At 41.3% G+C, this 27,127-nt stretch overlaps 1 protein-coding gene across 2 annotated transcripts in view; it reads left to right on the forward strand.

Moving 5' to 3' along the window:
- uggt2 (UDP-glucose glycoprotein glucosyltransferase 2) overlaps window positions 1-27,127 on the forward strand; it is a 685,376-nt gene that overhangs the window by 23,786 nt on the left and 634,463 nt on the right. For both annotated transcript variants that reach the window (XM_067986476.1, XM_067986475.1), the window contains exons 2-4: window positions 3,166-3,296; window positions 14,788-14,867; window positions 18,103-18,233. In XM_067986476.1, the coding sequence (XP_067842577.1) occupies window positions 3,166-3,296; window positions 14,788-14,867; window positions 18,103-18,233 (342 nt within the window). The remainder of the gene's footprint in view (window positions 1-3,165; window positions 3,297-14,787; window positions 14,868-18,102; window positions 18,234-27,127) is intronic.

The raw sequence follows: 27,127 nt of genomic DNA on the forward strand, positions 1-27,127 counted from the left end.
CATCTAAACAGGCAAATGCAGCTAATTGTAACTGCTTGTAACCTGCTTGGGTTGATCAGTGCAAAGTTAGCTGCTTGTCACTTTCAGATTCTAGGTCAATGACTGTGTGTGTCTCTGTGATGCAGATGTGAAATTGGTGTCTAATTGTAGGAAAATGTGTATTCAAGAAAAAAAATGACACAAGTTTTGAGAGGGAATGAGAAATTCATAGAAACATTTTATTGATAGCTCAGCAGGTGGACATGTTTCAGAGGATGGATGGAGGAACAGAGGATGGTCTGGGGCTGTGGAAAGTGGTGAGTGAACCCTGGGTGGTGGATGTAAGTTGGTGTAAGCAAGGCACTAAGTCAAGGAACTGTCTGAGATGGGAGAGTGGGAGTTGAGGGTTCTTGTTGGCAACTGGGAGGCTAAACATCAAAATAGTGATAGCAATGTGGAAATCTGCAACAGAAGAATCTGGAAAAATTATGAGGCCCATACGTATGCACAAGAGTAGGAGGTGACACGGCGGTGAGGCACAAGTTTGAGTTGTATGTGAGGAGTGCATATTGGTATGGGAGAAGGAAGTGGTAGTAGTGATGGTTGAGGCAGGTGGGAGGTGCTCAGCTGTGTTGGTCCCCCTCAATGAAACAGCCTGAAGACTCTCATTGTCTGGTGTCGCACATTAAGGCCAAGTACAAATCATCATTCTCAGGGCAGGGAAAGGAAAGAAAAATGCAGAGGTCAGTAAAATACAAAGAAACTCAAGTAGTAGCGCAGCTAGAGAGAGCAGGAGGAGGAGAGCAAGTGGCTGAATATACGCCTGGGGTGAGCTGCAGGCCAGGCAGATCGGGGACTCTCAAAACCATGCTATGGAGGAAATGCAGTCTGTAATATAAAATAAGTACTTGTAAAATAATAAAACTTTCAAACATATTTATGATTTATGGTGATGTTTCCTTCAATTTCCTCCAACTAAATATTGGGACCAAAGCTATTGTCTTCGGCCCCCGCCATATACAACATTCCCTAGCCACCAATTCCATCCCCCTCCCTGGCCAGTGTCTAAGGCTGAACCAGACTGCTCGCAACATCAGCGTCCTATTTGACCCTGAGCTGAGCTTCCAACCCCATATCCTCTCCATCACGAAGACCGCCTACTTCCTTCTCCGCCCTTGCCTCAGCCCATCTGCTGCAGAAACCCTCATCCATGCTTTTGTTAACTCCACATTCGAATATTCCAATGCTGTAAACTTGTGATCATCCAAAACTCTGCTGCCCGTATCCTAACTTGCACCAAGTCCCGTCCACCCATCGTCCCTGTGCTCGCTGACCTACATTGGCTCCCGGTCCAGCAAAGCCTCGAATTTAAAATTCTCATACTTGTGTTCAAAGCCCTACTTGGCCTCATCCCCTCCCTATCTCTGTAACCCCCTCCAGCCCCATAACCCTCCGAGATCTTTGCGTTCCTCCAATTCTAGCTTCTTGTGCATCATCATTTTCCTTCGCCCCACTATTCAGCTGTCTAGGCTCTAATCTGTGGAATTCCCTTCCTAAACCTCTCTACCTCTTTTCCCTCCTTGAAACCTAACTCTTTGATTAAGCTTTATGTCACCTGTCTCAATATCTCCTTATGTGGCTTGGTGTCAAATTTTATCTGATAACGTTCCTGTGAAGCGCCTTGGGACGTTTTACTATGTTAAAGGCTCTATAAATTGAGATTTTGCAGAATTAAATGCAGATTGTTGTTACTGTTGTGATGGTTTGCTGCCTTGCTTTTTTATGAGCTAATGAGGTTGAATTAACCTGTTTACAAGCCAATCTGGTGCAAGTGTGGCGCAGAAAACATATGTAGAATTTTGGTTTTGATGTGATGGACAGAAAATGCGTGCGAAGCATACTGTTTTTTAAATACATAAATATGTATATGTGTGATATATAAATGTGTATGTATGACTCTAGGCAATAGTAGAGTTGAGCAGATGTGAAAAAGATCAACAAAATTAACGTGTTTGTGTGTTTCAAGAGCTTCAAGTTGCCGTATAATTGTCATGCTATTAAATTGCACTGATACAAATTTTTGAATGAAGTAGAAAAATAAATGCTCAAAAAATGTATGCGCCATGACTTGTTGGTAGTGTGAGGGCAACAGGGCATCTGGGACCTTGATGAATGGTGGGACCATTAGTGTATCTCCTTAACTAATGAGATTTAAGAATTGAGAAAGAAATAGAGGAACAACAGAGAAGGAGGGTCAGTTAGAGACAAATCAGGTACAGAAAAAAGGTAAAGAGAGGGAAAGAAAGATTGGATTAAGAGAGCGAAAAGTGACAGGAAAAGTAAGAAAAACATTTATAAATTTTAAATTTAACATTTCAAAAATCTCCAACAACATTTGACTACACGCAAGAATGAGATTGAATACTTTAAATTGTTCCCATTCTGGGCTGGAGAGGTTGATTGGCATTATGTTAACAACTATCACATCGTTAAAAAGATACCTACGCTCTTATTTACCAGACTTAACTTTGTGTAGCAAGTTTAATGGGCAATCAATGTGCAAATCCCACAAGTTCTTAAAGCTAACAGGGAGGCTAAGGGCGAGATGCTGTTGGTGTGAAGATAAACGGCGGAGCGGTGTATATTGACTAACAGGTTCTGGAGGTTCAGAACTCCCGGTATATCTCTTGAACGTGCTGCCCAATTTACACATTAATAATGGCATGCGTTGTTAACACGCCGTTATTTTTACAGCAAGGATCCGGCCTGATTATATCCTTTTTCAGTAAAAATAATAAGCTAAAAAACATTGAACTAGCAAACAGGGGAAAAATGAGACTGATTTTATTGGAGAAGTATTTATATTGAATAGTATAAGAAGAATGCTATCTTCTTGGAAAACAAAACACTTTCAGCTTTTTTTTCTGGGAACAATCTCTCGACAATGTCAAGAATCTTGAAGATGCTATCAATTACCTCAGGAAGGTTACAACAATAGCTTTCATGCAAATATCTTGACAGCCAATGAAGTAGTACAGATTGAATCTTTTGTTACCTGTTTGTTAATTAATTAACATTGTAGACTACTGTTTGGCTCTCTTTCCATTTTTGCATTTCTTCACCCCCAGTTACAAACATAATGAAGGAGTATTGCACTTATTAACATAAAGATTTTTTTCTTCTCAGTTTCCAAAAATGGCTATCCTGCCATTCATTGTTATCATTCTGAGGTTTTGCAACACTCAAGCAACCAGGAAAGGGGTGACTGCTAGTTTAGATGCAAAGTGGTCATCAATGCCTTTGCTATTAGAGACAAGGTAAGATTCATTTTGAAACTTTTGTATGCTTTTAACATCACATGCTGCAGATCCTTCTTTAAAATGAAGTTACCATGACTTGCCTAGATATATACATTTTGCAGAGCACAAATAAGATCTGTTAATCAAAATGTAGGTTGTGATTCACCTGATAGCTTATTTGGAGGGATCGAAGAGAAATTCTTCCAATCTCAATTCCGACTTGACCCTGGTTAATTTTATACCCATGACCACTAGTTGTGTATCACATAAGCAGGATATTTAACTTGGTCTATCAGCATTATTACTATTATTATTCATGTATCTCAGTGACTTAAAAAAATCATCTTCTTTCAATCTTCAATGAAAACACGTTAGAGTGAAATTAGATGCATAAAATGGAAAAAAAAGAGAGTGGATTGAGAGAGAAAAAAAGAGACAGAAAGGAAAAGTAAGAAAAAAATTAAGAACAACAAGCAAAAAAAGAGGACGTTGGGAATTTCTGTACTGGTCCTTGAGAAGTTAATGAGAGAATGGCAGGGTGTGAAATGTACAAATATTCTTGACCCATGAAGTATAGAACCAGTGGCCCCATCCATCATGATCAGGAACAGTGGAACTGCTTTCATAGGAACGTAGGAATTGCTGGACGAAAAAAAGACCAAGGTCCATCTAGTTTGCCTTCTACCATTCTGGTGTCGCATGATACAATGATAATGGCAACGTTGACCAATCATAGCAATCGATCTCTATCAATTAGTCTACAACAGACCGAGAAGTGACACGAAGAAAACCTTAGTTGGGAACCATGGGTCCTAAATCACCTTTTTCCTCCCAAGCATGCTACATTTACCATGTCGTGTCTCAAATTACTCATATACTGTATCCCAAAATTATTTTCTGAATGAGATCTATCTAATTTGCATTTCGAAACAGCTTTGCATCCTGAAAATTATTGCCTTTTGACACTAACAGGAGTGTGGATGGCAGGACTAACACAAAAGTACTGCCAAGACAGATTAAAAAGCTTTAAAAACCTATAGGAACAATTCACTACCTACTCAAGTGAGATTCCACAGTTTCATTGTTCCCTTTCTGGGCCTCCAAGGTTGAGTGTCATGTCAGGGCCATAAAGCACGTCATTACAACATGAATTACCAGTCCTAAATGGCTGTGAGATTAATTAGCATCAATGGCGTAAATCCAGCAACCTGAGAGACGCAATTAATTTCAGTGGGAGGCTCACTTCAAGTTTGCAATTTTTTTGGCTTTGTCGAGGCTAATGGCAGAGTGGCGCAAATCGTCCAGCAATTTATGGAGAATTGGAAATCATGGCGTAGCTCTTCTTTGCCACAGATTGCTGGATTTTTTACAAACTAATAATGGTGAGCGCCATTAATTTGCTATTATTTCTGCAGCAATTTCTGGGCTGGTGTTGTAGAAAAAATCCTTATAATGATCATTAAGTGCAATTAAACGTACATGGTTGTAAGGAAGACACATATGCTGAAGGACCCTGGGTTAATGACTTTACTGATGCTGATTCAGCTCCTTCACACTGTTGAAACTGATTGGGAGGAATTACTGCACCCGTTAGAGTCAGGAAGTTGATTAAAATCCGTAAAAATAGTTATTATCCTTGGATCCTTTAGAAATCTTGCCCTTACAGCAATAACTATAATGCTTTTTTTTGTTATTTAAAAAGCAAGAATGACTTTATATACAGATCCAATATATGTCTTCCTACCAGCTTGTAAATACACCATTCTTACATTAGGGGCAATTTTCAGAGCTGGCAGTCAGGGCACGGCATGGCTACTGCCTCCTCTGGCCAGAACTGCAGCGCTGCTAACCTCCAAAGTACAAAATTCATGAGATTTTAGTGCCATGTCCCTTTTTTTTTACAGTAACCTCATCTGTTTGCAATAACCATACCATTTGCATTTCATTCCATGCTGGTTTGTATTGTAAAGCATGTGTTTCTTGCCACAGTAGATATATTTAGTTAACATTGCACAAGTACTAATTTACTTACAAAAAGCACAGATAATTTGAGCAAAAATGTTACACATTGACAAACTGTCAATGTAATATGCTAAATTCAAATATGAAAAGAACTGTTAAAAGAAAGCATGACATGTTAAAGCATCACACATATTTGTGTTTTTTATAAAAAACACAATTTTGTAATTTCAAAAAAAAACTTTTTAAGCTTTTAGTTTGAAGAGAAAATCGTAATGTCAAAAAGGGAATTGAAACTCTGGTCCTGATGCCCATAAGGTTTCAGTTCCTTATCTGGCCTTATTTTGGGATTGCTGGTTGGGGGGGAGGGGTGTAGCTTGGGAGAGGAGACCAGCAGGGAAAGAAGACTCAGGAAATGGGACTGAACAAATGGGATTTGGAGGCTAGAGTTGAAGAGAACAGGCCGTTGGAATCCAAACAGTACAGGAGTCGGGGTAAAGGCCTTCCGATTCCAAAATCATAGGTACGTCGGAGAAAGTTATAACTTCCCAAGAAACAAAGTTGGAGTGATACTTATTTTGATCTTAATGGGAATTGCATGGGCTATGAAAAAGCAGACAGTAAAGAAGCTATAAGAATTAGTTAGTAAATTTTAGAAACAAGCTTTTTCAGTGCAGTGCTACAAATGCTAAAACATATTTATGTTCATAATTTTATCGTCTTAATCACAGAAATGTAAACCAGGTGAATGACATAGGAACATAGGATCAGGAGTAGGCCACTCAGCCCCTCGAGCCTGTTCCGCTATTCAATGAGATCATGGCTGATCTGTATCTTAACTCCGTCTACCCGCCATGGTTCTGTAACCCTTAATATCCTTGCCTAACAAAAATCTATCAATCTCAGTTTTGAAATTTTCAATTGATCTGGCCTCAACAGCTTTTTGGGGAGAGAGTTCCAGATTTCCACTACCCTTTGTGTGAAGAAGTGCTTCCTGACATCACCCCTGAATGGCCTAGCTCTAATTTTAAGGTTATGCTCCCTTGTTCTAGACTCTCCCACTAGAGGAAATAGTACACTACCAAATCCTTTAATCGTCTTAAACATCTCAATTAGACCACCCCTTAATCTTCTATATCCAAGGTAATACAAGCCTATGTACAATACTAGTCTATGCAACCTGTCCTCATAATTTAACTGTTTTAGCTCTGATATCATTCTGGTGAATCTGCGCTGTACCCCTCCGAAGGCCAATATATCCTTCCTGAGGTGCAGTGCCCAGAACTCCACCCCTTTGTATTCCAGCCCCCATGAGATAAAGGCCAACATTACATTAGCCCTTTTAATTATTTTTTGGACCTGTCCACTAGCTTTTAGTGATTTTTATACTTGGATCCCTCCACTGTTCCTAGCTTCTCGCCATTTAGAAAATACTCTGATCTATCTTTCTTGGGTCTAAAGTGGATGGCCTCACACTTCCCCACATTGAACTCTTTATCTGACTCAGTTTTACCTGCTCACTTAATTTATCAATGTCCTTTTGCAACTTTCTGCTCCCATCTACACTATTTACTGTGCTACCTAACTTGGTGTCGCAGCAAACTTGGATATGGCTCTCTTCCTCCATCTAAGTCATTTATAAATATAGTGAAAAGCTGAGGCCCCTGTACAGATCCCTGGGGGACACCACTGGTCACATCCTGCCAATTTCAGTATATACCCATTATCCCAACTCTCTGTCTCCTACCTCCTAACCAATTCCTTACCCATGTCGAGAGGTTGCCTCCAATTCCATGTGCTCTCATTTTTGTTAAGTCTCTTGTGTGGAACATTATTGAATGCCTTCTGGAAGTCCATATAAATAACATCTATAGACATTCCTTTATCTACCACATTAGTTACCTCAAAAAATTCAACTAGGTTCACTGGACATGACTTACCCTTCACAAATCCATGCTGGCTGTCTCTGATCAGCTCATGTTTATCCAAGTACTCAGTCACTCTGTCCCTAATAACAGATTCTAGTAACTTCCCCACAACAGACGTTAGACTTATAGACCTTTAATTTCCTAGTTTATAGAACCATAGAAAGGATACAGCACAGAAGGGGGCCATTTGGCCCATCGTGTCTGCGCCGGCTCAAAGAACAAGCAGGTGCTCATTCTAATCCCACCTTCCAGCACCCGGTCCGTAGCCCTGCAGCTTACAGCACTTTAGAACATTAGAACATAAGAAATAGGAGCAGGAGTAGGCCAATCGGCCCCTCGAGCCTGCTCCGCCATTCAATAAGATCATGGCTGATCTGATCCTAACCTCAAATCTAAATTCATGTCCAATTTCCTGCCCGCTCCCCGTAACCCCTAATTCCCTTTACTTCTAGGAAACTGTCTATTTCTGTTTTAAATTTATTTAATGATGTAGCTTCCACAGCTTCCTGGGGCAGCAAATTCCACAGACCTACTACCCTCTGAGTGAAGAAGTTTCTCCTCATCTCAGTTTTGAAAGAGCAGCCCCTTATTCTAAGATTATGCCCCCTAGTTCTAGTTTCACCCATCCTTGGGAACATCCTTACCGCATCCACCCGATCAAGCCCCTTCACAATCTTATATGTTTCAATAAGATCGCCTCTCATTCTTCTGAACTCCAATGTGTAGAGTCCCAATCTACTCAACCTCTCCTCATATGTCCACCCCCTCATCCCCGGGATTAACCGAGTGAACCTTCTTTGTACTGCCTCGAGAGCAAGTTTGTCTTTTCTTAAGTATGGACACCAAAACTGTGTGCAGTATTCCAGGTGCGGTCTCACCAATACCTTATATAACTGCAGCAATACCTCCCTGTTTTTATATTCTATCCCCCTAGCAATAAAAGCCAACATTCCGTTGGCCTTCTTGATCACCTGCTGCACCTGCAAACTAACTTTTTGATTTTCTTGCACTAGGACCCCCAGATCCCTTTGTACTGGAGTACTTTCCAGTTTCACGCCATTAAGATAATAACTTGCTCTCTGATTTTTCCTGCCAAAGTGCATAACCTCACATTTTCCAATATTGTATTGCATCTGCCAAATCTCTGCCCACTCACCCAGCCTGTGCAGGTCCAGCTACTTTTTAAAAAGAGTTGAGGGTCCTTGCCTCTATGACCAATTGGGGCAGCGAATTCCATGCACCCTCCATCCTCTGGGTAAAAAAGCTTTTCCTCATGTCCCCTCTAATCCTTCCGCCAATCAGCTTAAATCTAAGTCCTCTAGTTCTTGAACTCTCCGCTAGGGGAAACAGGTACTTCCTGTCTACTCTAGGCCCCTCATAATTTTGTACACCTCAATCAAGTCTCCCCTCAGCCTTCTCTGCTCTAAGGAAAACAACCCCAGTCTCTCCTCGTAGCTGCAATTTTCAAGCCCTGGCTACATTCTTGTAAATTTTCTCTGCACTCTCTCCAGAGTAATTACATCCTTCCTGTAATGTGGTGACCAGAACTGCGCACAATACTCCAGCTGTGGCCCTTACCAGCGTTTTATACTGTTCCATCAATACATCCCTGCTTTTGTATTCTATACCTCGGCTAATAACGGAAAGCATTCCGTATGCCTTCTTCACAACCTTATCTACCTGTACTGCCACCTTCAGGGACCTGTGCACACTTCCTCTACCCCGCTCAATATATTCCCGTTTACTGCATATTCCCTTTTACTGTTTGCCCTCCCTAAATGCATTACCTCACACTTCTCTGGGTTGAACTCCATTTGCCACTTTTCTGCCCACTCCACCAACCCATTGTTATCTTTTTGGAGTCTGCAGCTATCATCTTCACTATCAACTACACGGCCAATTTTTGTGTCGTCTGCAAATTTGCAATCATGCCCCCTACATTCAAGTCCAAATCATTAATATATACCACAAACAGTAAGGGACCCAATACTCAGCCCTGTGGCACACCACTGGAAACGGATTTCCATTTGCAAAGACATCCATCGACTTATACCCTTTGTTTCCTGTTACTGAGCCAATTTTGGATCCAATTCACCACATTTCCCTGTATCCCATGGGCTTTTACCTTTCTGACCAGTCTGCCATATGGGACCTTTTCAAATGCCTTACTAAAATCCATGTGGACAACATCCACTGCACTACCCTCATCCATCCTCCTTGTCACTTCCTCAAAGAATTTAATCAGATTTGTAAGGCATGACCTTCCCTGAACAAATCCATGCTGACTATCTCTGATTAAACCATGCCTTTCCAAGTGACAGTTTATCCTATCTCTCAGTATTGATTCTAATAGTTTGCTCACCACCGAGGTAAGACTGACCAGCCTATAATTGTTCGGCCTTTCCCTCATACCCTTTTTGAAACAATGGTACTACGTTTGCAGTCTTCCAGTCCTCCGGTACCTCCCCTGTATCAAGTGAGGAATAGAAAATGATCCTCAGAACATCCGCTATTTCCTCCCTGACTTCCTTCAATAGCCTAGGAAACAATCCATCCGGCCCTGGTGACTTATCAACTTTCAAGGATTCCAGTCCCTCCAGTACTTCCTCTCTCGTAATGTTTACCTTATCCAATATTTCACACCTCTCCTCTTTAACTACTACATCCGGATAATCCCTTTCCTTTGTGAATACAGAGACAAAATATTCATTTAAAACCCTACCCACATTCTCTGCTTCTACACACAAGTTTATCTATCTTACCCTTCTTTAATAGTGGAGTGACAGTGGCAATTTTCCAAACCAAGGGGACAGTTCCTGAATCGAGAGAGTTTTGGTAGATCTTGACTACGATTTCCTCACCTTTTTAATAGCCCGGGCTATTAAAATCAGGTCCTGGAGTTTTGTGTATCTTTTAATCTCATTATTTTCTCCATTACCCTTTTATTAATTTGTATTAAATCTAGTAAGTTCCTTGTACCCTTTTCCTTGCATCTCTGGTACTTTATCCTCATCCTCTACTGTGAAGACCGATACAAAGTAACTATTCAACAAGTGCCATTTCCTGATTTTTTTTCAATTACAGTACCACCTGCGTCTGTCTTTTTAAGGGGCCCACATGGCAATTTATAATATGCTTTTTTTTAAAAACTTCTGGCACAGTAATTAGAGTCATAGAGTCATAGAGTCATACAGCACGGATAGAGGACCTTCGGCCCATCGTGTCCGCGCCGGCCATCAAGCCCTGTCTACTCTAATCCCATATTCCAGCATTTGGTCCGTAGCCTTGTATGCTATGGCATTTCAAGTGCTCATCCAAATGCTTCTTGAATGTTGTGAGGGTTCCTGCCTCCACAACCCATTCAGGCAGTGAGTTCCAGACTCCAACCACCCTCTGGGTGAAAAAGTTCTTTCTCAAATCCCCTCTAAACCTCCCGCCTTTTACCTTGAATCTATGTCCCCTTGTTATAGAACCCTCAACGAAGGGAAAAAGCTCCTTAGTATCCATCCTATCTGTGCCCCTCATAATTTTGTACACCTCAATCATGTCCCCCCTCAGCCTCCTCTGCTCCAAGGAGGCTGAGGGGGGACATGATTGAGGTGTGGAGGCTTGCCCTATTTATATGGTGCTGTTACAAATTCAGGTCTGCCGTAGGTACCTTCTCCAGTTCAGTGGCATCATTCACTCCCTTAAGTGGATCCCACGCCCCTTGTGTGCTCAACTAGAATCTCACTACCGAATACCTACTTACACCCTGGGTCACACTACTGCGTAACAGTTGTACCTTCTTGTGATCTCAACTGGCTATTCCTGTCTTTGCATGTGCCCTCCAGTGTTTTTGAAGATAGACTGAGAAAACATCTGGTAAGATAAGACCAGATATGAATAATTAAGCTACTTTATTTCACAGTAAGTGAACACACAGAGCAACAGTTATGATCGGACTTGCTTAACTCAATCATTGCAACTTGTCTTTGTATAATTTTCTCCACATCAGTTGGTCATCTTGCTTGACGTAAAAAAAAAATTCCTAACTACCGTCCCGTAGTCTCCTTCTAAGCCTGGTTTAAATGCCTAACTGTTTGCCTGTGTACCTGTCTCTGTCTTTTATCTCCCTGCGTTAACAACCCCAAGGGAGGACCTGTGGCAGACGAGCCCTGCTGAATTCCTGGGAATAGGGACCGCCCAAGACACTGGGTATAATGTGTTTGTCGATTGGCAATCAGGCTAATGAATTGCTTATCGTTTAGTCTTTGGGCAAACCACATCAAAGCTTAACATTGCCATTTTAACTACTGTTCCTCTCAGTGCCTTTTTTAAGTTATGCCTACACATTTTGCTTTAAAGCACGACCCTTAAATATAAAATTATTTTCCAAAATCCTTTTCTGTATAAAAATGGTCAAAAAATCACCTGTCATGATTCCATTAGTTTTAAGATAGCTATGGAGAATAATAGGTCTGGCCCAAAAGTTAAAATTCTAAATTGGGGAAAGGCCAATTTTGATGGTATTAGACAGGAACTTTCAGAAGTTGATTGGGAGAGTCTGTTGGCAGGCAAAGGGACGTCTGGTAAGTGGGAGGCTTTCAAAAGTGTGTTAACCAGGGTTCAGGGTAAGCACATTCCTTATAAATTGAAGAGCAAGGCTGGTAGAAGTAGGGAACCTTGGATGACTCGGGAGATTGAGGCCCTAGTCAAAAAGAAGAAGGAGGCATATGACATGCATAGGCAGCTGGGATCAAGTGGATCCCTTGAAGAGTATAGAGATTGCCGGAGTAGAGTTAAGAGAGAAATCAGGAGGGCAAAAAGGGGACATGAGATTGCTTTGGCAGATAAGGCAAAGGAGAATCCAAAGAGCTTCTACAAATACATAAAGGGCAAAAGAGTAACTACGGAGAGAGTAGGGCCTCTTAAGGATCAACAAGGTCATCTATGTGCGGAGCCACAAGAGATGGGTGAGATCCTAAATGAATATTTCACATCGGTATTTATGGTTGAGAAAGGCATGGATGTTAGGGAACTTGGGGAAATAAATAGTGATGTCTTGAGGAGTGTACATATTACAGAGAGGGAGGTGCTGGAAGTCTTAACGCGCATCAAGGTAGATAAATTTCCGGGACCTGATGAAATGTATCCCAGGACGTTATGGGAGGTTAGGGAGGAAATTGCGGATCCCCTCGCAGAGATATTTGAATCATCGACAGCTACAGGTGAGGTGCCTGAAGATTGGAGGGTAGCAAATGTTGTGCCTTTGTTTAAGAAGGGCGGCAGGGAAAAGCCTGGGAACTACAGACCGGTGAGCCTGACATCTGTCGTGGGTAAGTTGTTAGAGGGTATTCTGAGAGACAGGATCGACAGGCATTTGGAGAGGCAGGGACTGATTAGGAACAGTCAGCATGGTTTTGTGAGAGGAAAATCATGTCTCACGAATTTGATTGAGTTTTTTGAAGGGGTAACCAAGAAGATAGATGAGGGCTGTGCAGTAGACGTGGTCTACATGGACTTTAGCAAAGCCTTTGACAAGGTACCGCATGGTAGGTTGTTACATAAGGTTAAATCTCACGGGATCCAACGTGAGGTAGCCAATTGGATACAAAATTGGCTTGACGACAGAAGACAGAGGGTGGTTGTAGAGGGTTGTTTTTCAAACTGGAGGCCTGTGACCAGCGGTGTGCCTCAGGGATCGGTGCTGGGTCCGCTGTTATTTGTTCTTTATATTAATGATTTGGATGAGAATTTAGGAGGCATGGTTAGTAAGTTTGCAGATGACACCAAGATTGGTGGCATTGTGGACAGTGAAGAATGTTATCTAGGATTGCAACGGGATCTTGATAAATTGGGCCAGTGGACCGATGAATGGCAGATGGAGTTTAATTTAGATAAATGTGAGGTGATGCATTTTGGTAGATCGAATCGGGCCAGGACCTACTCCGTTAATGGTAGGGCGTTGGGGAGAGTTATAGAACAAAGAGATCTAGGAGTACAGGTTCATAGCTCCTTGAAAGTGGAGTCACAGGTGGATAGGGTGGTGAAGAAGGCATTCAGCATGCTTGGTTTCATTGGTCAGAACATTGAATACAGGAGTTGGGATGTCTTGTTGAAGTTGTACAAGACATTAGTTAGGCCACACTTGGAATACTGTGTACAGTTCTGGTCACCCCATTATAGAAAGGATATTATTAAACTAGAAAGAGTGCAGAAAAGATTTACTAGGATGCTCCCGGGACTTGATGGTTTGACTTATAGGGAGAGGTGAGATAGAGTGGGACTTTTTTCCCTGGAGAGTAGGAGGTTTAGGGGTGATCTTATAAAATTATGAGGGGCATAGATAAGGTAGATAGTCAAAATCTTTTCCCAAAGGTAGGGGAGTCTATAACGAGGGGACATAAATTTAAGGTGAGAGGGGAGAGATACAAAAGGGTCCAGAGGGGCGATTTTTTCACTCAAAGGGTGGTGAGTGTCTGGAACGAGCTGCTGGAGGCAGTAGTAGAGGCGAGTACAATTTTGTCTTTTAAAAAGCATTTGGACAGTTACATGGGTAAGATGGATATAGAGGGATATGGGCCAAGTGCAGGCAATTGGGACTAGCTTAGTGGTATAAACTGGGCGACATGGACATGTTGGGCCGAAGGGCCTGTTTCCATGTTGTAAACTTCTATGATTCTATGATAGCTGTCTTTTAAACCTTCTTTGCTTGGTTGCCTGTTTGAAGGGAAACTGGTTGGAGTAAAACTGCTCGTCTGCTTCTCTATATGGGTTTATATCTTGTGAGACTTTGTAGGCTTATTGGTGTCTGTTACTAAATATGACAAAAACATTTGAAAGGACACAAGCTTATTGACATAGGTTTGCATTTGACATTGTATATAAATAAGCTGGTGACATTCTACATGTTAATGACTAGCTTATAAAGAGGAACAAGTAAGCTTCCAGCTATCCAGAGTTTCAGTTGTCTTTGATAATAAACATACGCATTATTAGTGATGCTGCTATATTAATGTGGTGATGGATGGGTGTAATACACAATAGTTCCAAGCAATTTCACAGACAGTATAACTGGTGAGAAGTACAGTACTGCGAACAAACTTTTGGGTGGAACCAAAACTGTCCAGGATCACTGCATTCTGGAGAAAGTGTTAATATGGAGAGCGGGGTAGTTGGCAAGAAAATGTTCAGACTGAATAAATTCTGTAAATTAGAAACGTGGAAGAATGTAACTTGGGCTCTCTCTTGTGATGCTCTCGTTTGTGCTGCAAGTGCCAATGTCCCTTTCTTGTGCTGATTTCATCGTATTAAAATATGTTATGAAATCGTCCCTTTCCTGAAATGTTTGCAAGGAGTTGTAACATTTTCATATTACCAGAAGTTCAGATAATGAGCAAGATTCAAAAAAAAACATACTTAATTTGGAATTGTATAAATTTAAATCATAGCTCAACCCCCACACCCACCGACTCCACATCTCACAGGATACTTTTCCTCACTTAACAAATCTATGTTTACTTGATCTGAAATTTTCCCTGCAAGAAAGTTCTACTTTTTTATTGGTTCTAATCATTGTGTGCAGATAATTCATCTACATTTTTCAAAATTTAAAATATTATCTGGCTTTTCTTTTCCAGTGAGTTCATAGCAGAAGAAGATGTTGAAAAATTTTGGCAGTTTGTTGACACGGTCAAGGAAATAACATACCTTCAGGGGGGTAAGGTTATCTTGTATATTCTGCAGTGTAAATCTGTGCTAGCAAATTGGGAAGATTTGGCAGGAACGGAACTGTGGCATCGCGAAAGTGCCGATGGTGTTCTTAATATGATTGCTAGAAGGGGATTTTAAACATTGAGCACCAAAGAGTATAATTACAAGAAATATTTAAATTTACATATTTATATAATATATGTAATGTGTATTAAGCCGGTTTTCTGTGGGCTGTTTGCTTCAGGTTTACGGAAAATATCAAAGGTGAATCTAGCCTAAAAGTAGATTGGTTCCTTTGCAGTATATACTCGTAGTGATATCACTGAGGTTTGATGGTCGAAGTAGATAAGGGTTTCCTATGATTGTCTGATACAGGGTGAACAAATAAGGATGATAATAATTGTGATTTGAACATTAGACTGAATCGTATTTATTGCCTCAGGCTATATAAAGCCATGTTTCCCCTCTACTCAGCTGCTCAGGACTTCCTAATAGGACACCTGAGATTGAGAGCTCTGTGCAGTGAGGAGTTCAAACTTTTTTTTCCTTCCACTCCATGATACTGTTCATTGATGTTCAAACTTGCTGGGCTCCACACCACCAGCGATCAGTATATAGAGTAGTGTGGTGGTAGGTCTTGTCACCTTTTTACCTTGAGTAGTATTTGAGTTCCAGTATACCAATCACTATTTTATGTTTGGTTTTCTATGGTTGGAAACCATAGAAAAGATACAGCACAGAAGGGGGCCATCGTGTCCACGCTGGCTCGAAGAACAAATTGGAATATTTTAATTTTTCTCAAAACTTGGTCAGCCATCATTAAAGGTCTTTTAAAAACAAAGGAAAAAAGATAGAAAAGCAAAGAATAGATTTGGAAAAAAACTAATAAGTTAAGTTTGGGTTTGTGATCTTCAATGCTTGTTCTTACCATTGAAAATATTTCCAGTTAAACTTTGATATAAACTACTTGGCAATTGTGATAATGTAAAATCAGCAACAATTACTACAATTGGTAGTGATTTTACTTAACATGGTTTTAAATTTATACCAGTTACTTTCTTGCTTTTATACCAGTTCTTTGCATTTTAAAATACAGATCATTTATACATTGAATGTGTCTTTTGCATTCTAAGCATAGAAACATAGAAAATAGGAGCAGGAGTAGGCCATTCGGTCCTTCAAGCCTGCTCCGCCATTCAATATGATCTTGGCTGATCCTCTATCTCCATACCATATTCCTGCTCTCTCCCCATACCCCTTGATGCCTTTTGTGTCTAGAAATCTATCTATCTCCTTCTAAATATATTCAGTGACTTGGCCTCCACGGCCTTCTGTGGTAGAGAATTCCACAGATTCACCACCCTCTGAGTGAAAAAATTTCTCCTCACCTGAGACTGTGACCCCCCAGCCAGGGGAAACATCCTCCCTGCATCCAGTCTGTCTAGCCCTGTCAGAATTTTATATGTTTCAATGAGATCCCCTCTCATTCTTCTAAACTCTAGTGAATACAGGCCTAGTTGACCCAATCTCTCCTCATAAGACAGTCCTGCCATCCCAGGAATCAGTCTGGTGAATCTTCGCTGTACTCCCTCTATGGCAAGTATATTCTTAGGTAAGCAGACCAAAACTGCACACAATACTCCAGGTGTGGTCTCACCAAGGCCCTGTGGAACTGCAGTAAGACATCCTTGCTCCTGTACTCACATCCTCTTGCAATGAAGGCCAACATAGCATTTGCCTTCCTAACTGCTTGCTGCACCTGCATGTTTGCTTTCAATGACTTTCAATGTACAAGGACACCCAGGCCCCTTTGTACATCAACATTTCCCAATCTATCACCATTTAAATAAAAGTCTCCCTTTCTGCTTTTCCTTCTGAAGTGGATAACTTCACATTTATCCATGTTATACTGCATCTGCCATGTATTTGCCCACTCACTCAACTTGTCTAACTCTCCTTGAAGCCTCTTTTTGCATCCTCCTCACAACAATTTAGAACAGAGATGAGGAGAAATTTCTTCACTCAGAGGGTGGTGAACCTGTGGAATTCTCTACCACAGAAGGCAGTGGAGGCCAAGTCATTAGATGTATTCAAGAAGGAGATAGATATATTTCTTAATGCTAAAGGGATCAAGGGATATGGGGAAAAAGCGGGAACAGGGTACTGAGTTAGACGATCAGCCGTGATCATTTTGAATGGGGGAGCAGGCCCGAAGGGCCGAATGGCCTACTCTTGCTCCTATTTTCTATGATTCTATAACTTAGAATCCCACCTAGTTTTGTGTCATCAGCAAACTTGGAAATATTACATTTGGTTCCCTCATCCAAATCATTGATATATATTGTGACTAGCTGGGGCCAAGCACTGATCCCTGCGGTACCCCACTAGTAACTGCCTGCCACCCCGAAAAAGACCCATTTATTCCTACTCTCTGTTTCCTGTCTGTTAACCAATTTTCAATCCATGCCAGTATATTACCCCCAATCCCATGTGCTGTAATTTTACACACTAACCTCTTATGTGGGACTTTATCAAAGGCCTCCTTAAAATCCAAATACACCACATCCACTTGTTCTCCCTTATCTATTCTACCAGTTACATCCTCAAAAAAACTCCAGTAGGTTTGTCAAACACGATTTCCCTTTCATAAATCCATGTTGACTTTGTCTAATCCCATTGATACTTTCTAAGTGTCCTGTTATCACATCCTTTTATAATAGATTCTAGCTTTTTCCCTAGTACTGATGTTAGGTTAACCAATCTGTAGTTCCTTGTTTTCTCTCCTTTTTTAAACAGTGGGGTTACATTTGCCACCCTCCCATCTCCTTCATTCTTCTGGTTTTCATCAATTCAAAAAGAAAGAATTTGCTGCTTCAGTCTTGGTGTTTCTATTTTTCAGTCAATAGTAGGCTGACCTGGACTGTGGGCTTTTGAGTGCCACCAAAGCTTGTCAGGAGTTGAATAGCGTTGAAACCAAGTGGGGCAAGCTGAGCATTGTTTTTTGATATCCACTTGTAAAAGGAAGCAGATTGAACTTGGCTTCACAGCAAACTAGTGAAACATTACAACTGTGGATGACAGATTTTCAAGAGCAGTGGGACTCAACCCTGTAACTGTTACATTGCGATGACAATGCTGTTACTGGCAAAATTAGTAATTTATAACATACTACTAAGATAATTGCTGCAACTGACTTTATTTATGCAGTTCTCTAATTAATGTGATACAATTTTATTTAACAGATTCTGAACGTAGTTATAGTAACTTGATTCTAAAGAAAGCTGGCCAATTTTTGTCACAACTGAAACTCAATCTTCTGAAGTTTGCTCTCTCGCTGAGAGCTTATTCTCCAACTGTTCAGATGTTTCAGCAGGTACGTTTGGTGATCTTCATGGTAATGAAGTGCATGCAATGTTGAAGTCATTTTCGGGTGAAAGAGACCATGGCCTAAAAATTTACTCCGATAAAATGTTTCTCTAATAAAAGAATAGGAAGACCATTGAAACACCTTAAAACTGCATTCCCCATCTCATTTTCTTTTACTTCGCTGACTGGGATATTTAAGATAGAAATGAAATTTTGATCTATGCCAAAAAATAGATTTTAAAAATCTAGTTCATTAGTGGAATTGAAAAAAGAAGCCTGAAGGGGGAGAATCCTGTAGCACTCAAGTATACTTCATAATGAGTCAACAGGAAATAACTTCCAACTGCGTATGGAGATTTTTTTCTCTTAAGTTTATGGACGCCTAGCTAAATTTCAATTAATTTTTAGTGCATGTTTCTCAAAGCCCGCATTCTCCTGAATTACCAGCTCGAAGATACAAATTTAAAGTAATGTATTTGTAAAAATAAACAAAAACATGCACATACAACTACACTTCACCTCATTTACGTTTGCAAGTTATGGAAATGCCCAGGTTTGTAAAATGTAATAGATTTGTTCCCAACCAGTTCATGATCTTGTGCATTGGCAACTCAAACAAGGCATTTCATTCGACATACAAGCTACATTGCCCATTTTCACTCTGTCGATTTTTGTCTGTTAACTAAGGGTAAACTGAAAATGCAGATAAGACTTTCCTCCACCCAGGTCTTGCCTATATTGATGCTTTGGGGCATAAAATTGTAGTTGTAACAAATTTACTTGGGTCATTATAGGGATAAAAGTACAGTCATCAGCTCAAGTGGTTGATTTGGACCAAACAACACATCTTTTCAAAGTTTTAAGTGGTATAAATGATATGTACTCCCCCGCTCATCATCCCTACCCTGTATCAAATGAGTGCAAAGCTGCCTTTCCCTACTTTTGTTTTTAATTGTCGAATCACACTACATTTGTTGGTTTTAGATTGGCAAAATTTACATGTGAGCCACATACTTTAGAAAACTTTAGAAAATAATGTTTGTCCTCCTCAAGGTGAGGGATACTATTACAGGAGACTGGCATACTGTCTTTTTCCGGTATTCACATGGTTAGATTTTTTTTTAACAACTTTATTTTTGCTAAATTTTAATAATGCTGAATTAGAGGAACTTTTGTGTTGTAGGCTCATGCCCACTGCGACTAAGACTGTCCAAGCTGATTTCAGTTGCTTAGACAGAAGAAACTTTCATTCAATCATTCTAGGCTGGATTTGATCCCAGGCCTCAGATGAGAGTACAATGTCCATCTCATTCTCATTGTGCCACCCAGTCGCCAAGTGAGCCATCCTTTCGAGCAGTGAAGAACTGATGGGATGAAAAATATAATTTGATCCCACTTTTTCATGTCGGGATCGTACAATGAACAACAGTAGCAAACACTGAGACTGTTGCATACAGTATATTGCGTCCACTAATTTTTAGCGGTGGTTTTAGGGGTACCAGTTGCAGTGAGTTATGAAGGATCCCACCTGACTGTTTGTTTATTTGAAATTGGTACATATCAATATACCAATTTCAAACCCTGGCCTCTTTCTCCCCCCACCCCCCCCCCCCAGTAATTGATGTACAAAAGCAACAATGAACTTGAAGAGTTATTAGTAATTACTGACCTCCAGATTGATATGGGCACTCTGGGAAAACTCACACTACCAGACATTCAAAAAGTTGATAGTACATTGTTTAACATTTTTGTTGCACTAAATCTACATTATGAGTAGCTGTCCCATTTGCGACAGTACAGTAGACTTTGTCCCTCAGTGACTGAATGCTATATCAGAATGATTAAAATATTTCTTTAATGTTGTAATTATTTTCATAAATCCCTTACAGTATTATGTGCGAATTTACCATTAACAGTATGGAATGACATTTATAGCTTTTAAATTGGTGTATATAAATCAAACAAACATAAATGTGGTTAATGACAATGTGCTATGAAGTGAAATGGACAATGTACAGGAATTCCCTGGCTTGTTTTATTTTCTTCACTGAATGCTAACAGGAATACTTACTGAATGCTAACAGGAATAGCAGGAACAAATGCATATAAAAGAATAAATTAAGTCTACAATTTTGGTAGCAATTTTTAAAATATTGTTTTAATAGAAGGAAGGTGGTGAACCGCATTAACCTTTAAATTAAATTTACATTTGGAGTTCACCAGCATTTATACTGGTGGAAATACCAACCTTAGAGAAACTACAGCTGCATTTTAGTTGTTCCAACTTCTGAATTTTTAATACTTACAGTGGGAAAGAGGAGCTGAACCACCCGGATTTTTTTCATTGACTTGGCTCCAGTATGTTATTGTAGCAAAGATTCAAGTTTACGACTTGAATTATCCAGATTTTACATTTTAGGAATTGCTATCAACTCCACTCACAACTGCAGTAGTAATATTACAATACTAGAATTTTTTGTTGTAATTAGAACACATTCATGAAAATTCATCACTTCTATTTCTATTAACTTCATGCATTTGTAAAGTAAACAAATAATTTGTAAAAATAATTTCCTGTAGTGGCGATGCCTTTAATATGGAAGCACAGTCCATTTCATTAGGTTTAATTTTTCACAAAAACACTTTTCAAGTACAAAGTAACACATAAGGGAAGATTTACACCACAGGTGGGGAAAGAATTTATCCATTACCAAAAAAAGCTATAATTGGTCAGCGTATATGGTTAGAATCAGAGGTTTTTAGGCATAAAAGCCAATTTAATAATTACTCCACAGAAAATATAGAGACCGATATGGTGTGCTATCCTGCTTATGGCTGCAATGATGTTTAATAAAATATGGTATTACAATGGTTTAGTTGATACATGTACTGCATAGCATGGTGCTAAGCTACACAGACCTAAAAATTCCAACTTTGATGCCTGATGTGTGTTGAGTGAGCTGATTCAGTCCAGTGACAGGAATGCTACAATTGACCCGAGTGTGCCTGGGCTAGGGAGGGGAAGGAATTAGACAAGGTTTCTATTATTCAATAACCTCAGTTATGAGTGAACAGCACTGGGCTCAACTACAATGCCATTCACAAGTTAGATAATTTGCTGACGGTCGCTGTCTAGACTCACTTGAAGAAAGCGTCACTTTGATGAGGTAATGGAGGGCTACCGCCACCTGTGGAATCATGCTCCAACATAGGTCAGCAACTTCAGGAAAACCGGGGAGAAACTGATGGATCAAATTTGAGAGATATGGATAGTTGTTGGATTAGGCAGATGGATGCCAGATGAAATATAACATGGACACATGCGAGGGGGGAAGAATAGGCAGAGTTCATAAGCACTATTAAACTTTTAAGAACAGAGAAGATGAGTAAATTAGGGGTTCAGAAACACAAATCCTTATAAGTGGAAATAAACGTTGGATAACTTTTTTTCCTTTAGCGATTACTGACTCCTGATTTATCTTATCAAAACCCCTCATAATTTTGAAAGTCTCTACCAGATCCCCTCTTATCCTTCTTTGTTGTGAAGAAAATAGCCCCAGTGTCAAAAGTCTCTCCTCATAACTAAAACCTCTCATCCCTGGTATCATTTTAGTGAATCCTTTCTATACCCTCTCCAGGAGCTTAACATACTTTCTAAGGTAAGGCTCTCAAAACTGGTTAAAATATTCTAACTATGGCCTAATCAGTGATTTGTGTAGGTTTAACATTACCTCTTTGCTTTTGTACTCTGTACTCTATGAAACCTAGGATCTATATATGTTTTGTTTTTTCTTAAATCAAATCTCAGAATGGTTACTGCACAGAAGGAGTCCATTTGGCCCATCGAGCCCGGGCCGGCTTTTTGTTAGTCCCATTCTCCTGCTCTTTCCCCGTAGACCTGCAAATTTTTTCCCTTCAAGTATTTATCCAATTCCTTTTTGAAAGCTATAATTGAATCTGCTTCCTTTCAGGCGGCATATTCTAGATCATAACTACTCACTGCATAAAAAGATTTTTCCTCATGTCGTCTTTTTGGTTCTTTTGCCACTCACCTTAAATCTGTGTCCTCTGGTTCTCGAGCCTTCCACCAATGGTAACAGTTTCTCTTTATTTACCTTACCTGAACCCTTCATGATTTTGAACACTTCTATCAAATCTCCTCTTAAGCTTCTCTGCACCCAGGAGAACAACCCCAGCTTCTCCAGTCTATCCAAGTAACTGAAGTCCCTCATCCCCGGAACCATTGTAATAAATTTTTCCTGCACCCTCTCTAATCCTTCCTAAAGTGCAGTGCCCAGAATTGATCACCGTTGTGGCCAAACCAGTGTTTTATAAAAGTTCAACATAACTTTGTTGCTTTTGTACTCTATGCCTCTATTTATAAAGCCCTGGATCCCTTATGCTTTTTTAACTGCTTTCTCAACCTGTTCTGCCACCTTCAAAGATTTGTGCACATATGCCCCCAAGCCTCTGTTCCTGCACCCCTTTAGAATTGTACCATTTAGTTTATATTGCCTCTCTTCATTCTTCCTGCCAAAATGTATCACTTCACACTTCTGTGCTTTAAATTTCATCTGCCATGTGTCCGCCCATTCCACCAGCCTGTCTATGTCCTCTTGAAGTCTTTTATTAGCCTTTTACTTCCAAGTTTTGTGTCATCTGCAAATTTCGAAATTGTTTCCTGTACACCCAAGTCCAAGCCATCAATACATATCGAGAAAAGCAGTGGTCCTAGAAGCGATCTCTGGGGAACACCTTCCTCCAGTCCGAAAAACAACCGTTCACCACGACTCTCTGTTTCCTGTTACTTAGCCAATTTCGTATCCTTGCTGCCACTGCCCCTTTATTCCATGGACCTCAATTTTGCTGACAAGCCTATTATGTGGCACTTTACCAAATGTCTTTTGAAAGTCCATATAAACAACATCAATGGACTCGATGTTACCAGGGCTGCGGGTTCGCGGCGGGGGGGGCTATTGGGCGCATGGGTAACGCGCCCAGTGAAATCAGTCTGCCCCCCGCGTGATCGCAGCCTAATTGGATCCACTTACCTGGTCTTCCGGGACCCCACTGCTGATCTGCGCGTCGGGCAGACTACACATGCGCAGTAAGCTCTGTCAGCTGGAGGAGCTCTATTTAAAGGGGCAGTCCTCCACTGACAGATGCTGCAACAAACAGCAAAAATTACAGCATGGATCAGCCCAGGGGGAAGGCTGCTCCTAGTTTAATGATGCCTCACTCCAGGTATCATCAGATGGGGTGAGGAGGAGGGGAAGGACAGAGATCTTCCCTCCGGCGGGCGGGAGGAAGCGGCCTGCCTCTGCCACCAGGAAGGCCTGTCTCGAGGTGGCAGAGGAGGTCACCTGCACCACCAACATACAGTTCAGGAGGCGCTGCAATGACCTAAGTAAGTCAGCCAAAGTGAGTACACTTACTCATTCCCCTACACTCCGTCTGCCACATCACCGCCCCCACCCCACATCTCCTTCTGCACTGCCAACACTACTCTGTCACATCACCCCTCATACGCACTCAAAGCTCATCCTCATCTTACCTGCACTTACTCACCTTGCCAGTACTCATCCCACCACTACCATTCAACCCAATCCTCATACAATCTCATGGCTCTATCTCATACTCACCCTCTCATGCATCTCTTTCACGGTCAGCCTCACTCAACCTGCCACTACCTGTGCTGCAGCCACAGGGCATGCATCACATATGTGCAGTAGGAAGCGTAAGGCAAACGTGTTGTGAGCATGAAGGGGATGCACAAGGGTGTTTGAGGGTTTGTCATGGTTTTCACTTCCATTTAATTTCTGACCAACTCACATCACATATTATATTGGCACCACTACTGCCACGTCTTTGCGAATCTTGTCTGGTTTGTGCAATAATGCCCTTTCCTGAGGATCACAATGAAGACCCACAACTGATGCCACCCATTGTGTCACTGCAAAGTGGGTGTAGGTGTATTTGCAGGGCTGTTTTGTGCAGACGACTGAGAGACGCCGGCGATGTCCCCGGTGGCACCCTGGAAGGATGCAGAGGAGAAGTTGTTGAGGGCAGTGGTGACGTTGACAGCGACAGGTAAGAAGATGGTGCTCAGGCCAGCCGGGAGCAGCTCGGCATGAAGGAGGCTGCAGATGTCCACGACTACATGTCGAGTGACTCTGAGCCTCCGTGTGCACTGCTGCTTAGAGAGGTCCAGGAAGCTGAGCCTCGGTCTGTGGACCACACTCACCTGACGAAGGAGAAAGCCTCCGAAAGCTTGTGATTTTCAAATAAAACTGTTGGACTATAACCTGGTGTTGTAAGATTCCTTACATTTGTCCACCCCAGTCCATCACCGGCATCTCCACATCTGAAATACCTAAATAAATAGTCTCAAGTGGCACCCCGCTGGCTTTAATTGCCTGCGGGAGTCCCACATATGCGGGGGCTGCGCGCGCACGTCGGCGCGTCTGTGGGGAACCCGGAAGTGGGCGGGTTGGAGCCGGGCTCCCCACCCGCTCCGGGATTTCCCGATTTTCGGAGCCGCCCCGCCAGGAACGCACCCGATAGCGGGTGCTAAAATTGAGCCCATTGACATTGCCCTCATCAACCCTCCCTGATACCTCATCAAAAAACTCAATCAAGTTAGTTAAACACGATTTGCCTTTAACAAATCTGTGCTGGCTTTCCTTTATTAATCCACACTTGTCCAAGTGACTATTAATTTTGTCCCGAATTATCATTTCTAAAAGTTTCCCCACTACCGAGGTTAAACTGTCTGACCTGTAGTTGCCGGGTTTATCCTTACACCCTTTTTTGAACAAGGGTGTAACGTTTGCAATTCTCCAGTCCTCTGGTACCACCTCCATATTTAAGGAGGATTGGAAGATTATGGCCAGTACCTCTGCAATTTCCACCCTTGCTTCCCTCAGCAACCTGAGATGCATCCCATCTGGACGGGGTGACTTATCTACTTTAAGTACAGCCAGCCTTTCTAGTACCTCTTTATCAATTTTTACCCCATCCAGTATCTGAACTACCACCCCTTTTACTGTGACTTTGGTAGAATTTTCTTCTTTGGTAAAGACAGATGCAAAGTATTCATTTAATACCTCTGCCTCCATGTGTAGATCTCTTTTTTGGTTTCTACTTTACTACCCTCCTCCTACTACCCATTCACTATTTATATGCCTATAGAAGAGTTTTGGACCCCCTTTTATGTTAGCTGCCACTCTATTCTCATACTCTCTTTGCCCCTCTTATTTCCTTATTCACTTCTCCTCTACTTTCTATATTCAGCCTAGGTCTCACTTGTATTATCAACCTGACATCTGTCGTACACCCCCTTTTTCAGCTTAATCTTACTCTCTATCTCTTTCATCATCCGGGGAGCTCTGGCTTTGGTTGCCCTACCTTTTCCCACTCGTGGGAATGTTTTGTTTTTTTAACAGATCTATTAACTTTTCTTTCCACTTTTTAAGAATTTGTGTTTCTGAACCCCTAAGTTTCTCATCTTCTGAATTCTTAAAGTTTAATGGTGCTTATGTACTTTGCCTATTCTTCCTCCCTTGCACGTGTCCATATTATATTTGATGTGGCATCTAACTGCCTAATCTAACAGCTATCCATATCCCTCAAATTTGATCCATCATTTTCTCCTTGGTTGTCCTGAAGGTGCTGACCCATGTTGGGGCAGATTCCACAGGTGGTGGTAGCCCTCCATTACCTCACCAAAGTGACACTTTCTTCTTGTGCGTCTCGACAGCGACTGTCAACATGTTATTTAACTTGTGAATGGCACTGTAGCTGAGCCCAATGCTGTTCACTCATAACTGCATTTATTGAATAATAGAAACCTTGTCTGACTCCGTCCCCTCCCTAGCCCAGGCACAGTAGGGTCAATTGTAGAATTCCTGTCACTGGACTGAATCAGCTCACTCAACACACATAGAATCATAAAAAGGTTATATCACAGAAGGAGGCTATTCGGCCCATTGAGTCCGTGCCGGCTCTGTGCAAGAACAATCCAGCTAGTCCCACTCCCCTGCCCTATCCCCGTAGTCCTGCAAATTTTTTTACTTTCAAGTATTTATCCAGTTCCCTTTTGAAGGCCATGATTGAATCTGTCTCCACCACCCCCTCAGGCAGTGCATTCCAGATCCTAACCACTCACTGTGTTTTAAAAAAAAGATTTTCCTCATGTCACATTAGGTTCTTTTGCCAATCACCTTAAATCTGTGCCCTCTGGTTCTTGACCCTTCCGCCAATGGGAACAGTTTCTCCCTATCTACTCTGTCTGGACCCTTCATGATTTTGGATACCCCTATCAAATCTCCTCACAACCTTCTCTGTTCCCAGGAGAACAACCCCAGCTTCTCCAGTCTTTCCACGTAACTGAAGTCCCTCATCCCTGGAATCATTCTAGTAAATCTCTCCTTCACACCTTTCCTGAGTTGTGGTGCCCAGAATTGGACACAATACTCCAGTTGTGGCCGAACCAGTGTTTTATAAAGTTTCATCATGACTTCCTTCCTTTTGTACTCTCTTCTTCTATTTATGAAGCCCAGGATCTAACTGCTTTCTCAACCTGCCCTGTCACCTTCAACGATTTGTGTACATATACCCCCAGATCTCTCTGTTCCTGTACCCCTTTTGGAATTATGCCCTATAGTCTATATTGCCTCTCCTCGTTCTTCCTACCGAAATGTATCACTTTGCATTTTTCTGCGTTAAATTTCATCTGCCACGTGTCCGCCCAGGCCACCAGTGTGTCTTTATCCTCTTGAAGTCTATCACTATCCTCCTCACTGTTCACTAGCCTTCCAAGTTTAGTGTCATATGCAAATTTTGAAATTATGTCCCATACACCCAAGTCCAAGTCATTAATATATATCAAGAAAAGCAGCG

This window comes from Heptranchias perlo, chromosome 6 (genome assembly GCF_035084215.1).
Source record: "Heptranchias perlo isolate sHepPer1 chromosome 6, sHepPer1.hap1, whole genome shotgun sequence".
NCBI lineage: Eukaryota > Metazoa > Chordata > Chondrichthyes > Hexanchiformes > Hexanchidae > Heptranchias > Heptranchias perlo.